This window comes from Amblyomma mixtum, chromosome 5 (assembly GCF_055824585.1).
Source record: "Amblyomma mixtum isolate Tamu chromosome 5, ASM5582458v1, whole genome shotgun sequence".
Taxonomy (NCBI): Eukaryota; Metazoa; Arthropoda; class Arachnida; order Ixodida; family Ixodidae; genus Amblyomma; species Amblyomma mixtum.
The window spans coordinates 99,299,599-99,302,522 of record NC_143016.1 but is presented as its reverse complement, the minus strand read 5'-3'; the positions used below and the strand labels follow the sequence as shown (position 1 = coordinate 99,302,522).

Here is a 2,924-nt window from a genome sequence, read left to right as displayed (position 1 = left end):
TCCTATCTGTGCACTTTCGCACTTTTCGCTGAATTGGGTTTGATAAAGATCTTGCCTGAAGCAGGAATTGAAATAAACTGATTAGCAAGGATTATCTCAAAATACAGCTCCTGGAACTAATATCTGGATGTCCGATGTGTTTATTTCATTGTCTTTACTGAATCTAATGAGTTAAGAAACGCTGATTACATAGAAGAACAGAAATAAGTGCATTTATTCCCGTGAAGTTCTAGATGAGATATGTGGTCGTTATTGGTGCTAAATGGATTCGTAGCGTCAGCTCCACGGGCTCACTCCTTGGATTCTCGGTGAATCTGCATAAAAAATGAGCGAAGGACAAGAAAAAATCAAGGTGAAAAAACAGCTGGTTCTCGGTTGCTGACCCGAGACAGCTACGAGCGCCAAGCGAGCAGACGATTCAGCAACGATGAAATGAAGCACTGAGCCCTCATTCCCTCATCAACTCTCATGATTCCGGTTCGCACCTCTAACCTCGTGTGGCGTGGATGTTCTTCAAAGCGCAGGGGCTATGCTTGCGGAGAACAAAGGCGGCTTTCTTATTCAAATTAACTAAGTGCTCATTTTTATACTGTTACCTTTTTAGTATTTTTAGTAGCAGTATGATTATGACCATTTGAGTACATTTTTGACGATTGATAGTATTTCAGTTTGTTCCTCAAAATAACAAAAAAGCATGTCACCTATGCTTTTAATAGGGCCTGTTTTCAAATTTTTAGCTTTAATGACTGCCAACTTAGGACTTTTATACTGGCAGTAGTATATCCTGGCCTCAGTAATAAGTTAGAACAAGGCTTGTTTCACGATTTTATAGAGGTACGTACTTGTTTTGCGAAATTAAAGTAAAACGGACAAATGGACGAACACCAGGCACCCACCGGGTTTCAAATGGGTACATGATTTCGTCCGGCCTGGTGCTGTGCTTTTCTGAGGATGAAATGCTTCGAAAAAGGTTCCTGGGCCAAACCGTTGCGTTGACGGGTCAGTGGTTCGTTCCGCCGCCAAACTTGTACCCGCTAATGCGGTAAAGCCCGCTTATGGGCTTTTCTGCACGAGGCAGATTTACGTTCAGTCACCACAAGAATTTGTGGTGACTCAACGGTTTGGTCCAAGACCCTTCTCCCAAGCATTTCACGCCAGAAAAGGCGATCACGAGGTAGGGAGAAATCTTTCACCCATTAGAAAACAGATGTGCACCCGGCGGCACAGGTAATCGAACCCAGCACGTGCCGAATGCGAGGCCGATGCTTACCACAAGGTGGATTTAAATTAGTTAATCTGCGGATTCCATTACACAATGCTGATAATGAGGCTGATTCCATGTTTGCAACGTCAGCATATAAAGTATAATACAGACCAAATAAACAGAAATGCGTATTCGTCTGCCTTATGATATAAAAAGTAGCAACGCTAATTTAATTTGACGACCATGCACTCCAAAACTATAGCTTCATAAACAAAATTTTCGTGACTATCAAATCTCCTTTGAAATAGTATTTTTTTTTCCAAACATGGGGCATATTTTTGCAACCCACCCGCCGCATTTGAGTCGTCTAATCCAACTCTTCATATAGTTCAAATATTGAAAGGGCTGTACTAAAACGTCGCGTAAGCTTTAACCTAATCTTGAGCCATGCAAAAATATAGAAGACATCGAAGCTCTCCTTTCTTACATGACGCCTCGGATAGAGGTGCCGTCGCTTCCACTTGCGCGAGGGTTTCCGTGGACGTTTGGCACGAGTTGTGAACCCGTCATCAAACGCTGGACGGGTCTCGGACTTATTCTCGCCTTTCGCCGGCGCTTTTCCTCGTGCTTTGTCTGCCTCCAGCGTCACGTGGGCAGTGATTGACGTTGTGCTTCCTTGTGTAAGGTCCCCGAATGTGCGGGCGGGCCAGCTGTAGCCGGACATCCTGTCCTTTGCATCCTGCGTCGACTCCTGTGCAGTCCCCTGTGACGTCGTGGGACCAACCCGGCCCATTGTCGCCCTCGCAGACCGCGTTCGAATCACGTCGACGACTCCGCCGCCTGGTTTGATGGCTACTGACGGCATGGCTGCAGAGTTTTCTTCCAGGTGAAGCACGGCTGGCGGCTCGGTGACCACGTCCATGGCACTGTCCGGCTCCCGGCCCGCAATGCCGGCCTGCTCGGCTAGAGAGCCCGAAGCTACGAGCCAGGCGAAAGCACACATGCCTAGCGTGACAAGCAAGCACGCCAGGACACCGGTGCCCTTCTCGCCACTGGTGCGCCGCCTGAGGAGCGGTTCGCTGGGCACGGTGGGTAGCAGGTGCAGAGACTCGTCTTCCGTGTACTCGTAGGGTTCGGCTGGGATCCACGCGGAGGCTTGCGGCGTTGGCGGAGGCACCGGAGGCAGCAAGCCCGACGGCGAGTGGCGCGCCTTTTGGGCCTCTACCACCCCAGATCTATCGGTGAGGAGCGGCTCTGGAGGCACTGTCAACGCGAGGTGGAAGCCCGTAGATGTGACCGGCTCCGATGAACCAAGGCCTGGGAAGGAGAAGGCGCTTGGAGTCGGCACGATGCATGGGGCGTCGGATGAGGGGCCGTTCCTCATCGTGTCGTTCCTGCGAGGCATCTTTTTCGAATGCCCCATACACCCTTGCGGTAGCGGTGGCAGACTTCCTCTTCTATTGAAACTGGCACGCGAGATCGGACTGCCGCTCTTTGGCCCGAGCAGTAGGCATGCGTAAAATCAGCCAACGTATAAAACAAGTCTGTACAGTCTGCCAGACGTCTTGTACGTTCGATACTTCAACCTGGGATGCTATACTGGACTCAGTTCCGCTGACTGACAAGACAGCGCTGTGCGGCGATAGAAACAATAAATAGGAACGCAATGCGCGCCATCGTGGCCTTGCCAAAACTCAGGCCTATCCCGATTTTCCAAGAA

General features: G+C 49.6%; 1 protein-coding gene across 1 annotated transcript; it reads right to left on the bottom strand.

The window, feature by feature from the left end:
* Positions 1–290: 290 nt before the first annotated feature.
* LOC149343163 (uncharacterized) lies at positions 291–2,588 on the bottom strand. Its single transcript, XM_089542312.1, has 2 exons — positions 1,692–2,588; positions 291–314 (listed from the first exon to the last, which is right to left on the bottom strand). The coding sequence occupies exons 1-2, from the start codon at positions 2,586–2,588 to the stop codon at positions 291–293; spliced, it is 921 nt and encodes a 306-aa protein (XP_089398438.1).
* Between the last annotated feature and the right edge of the window lie 336 nt (positions 2,589–2,924).

Coding starts and splice junctions, on each gene's coding strand:
- LOC149343163 (XM_089542312.1), bottom strand. CDS start 2,588: ATGAGGAACGGCCCCTCATCCGACGCCCCATGCATCGTGCCGACTCCA. Junction 315..1,691: donor ACCTCTATCCGAGGCGTCAT/GTAAGAAAGGAG, acceptor TTTTTTATGCAG/ATTCACCGAGAATCCAAGGA.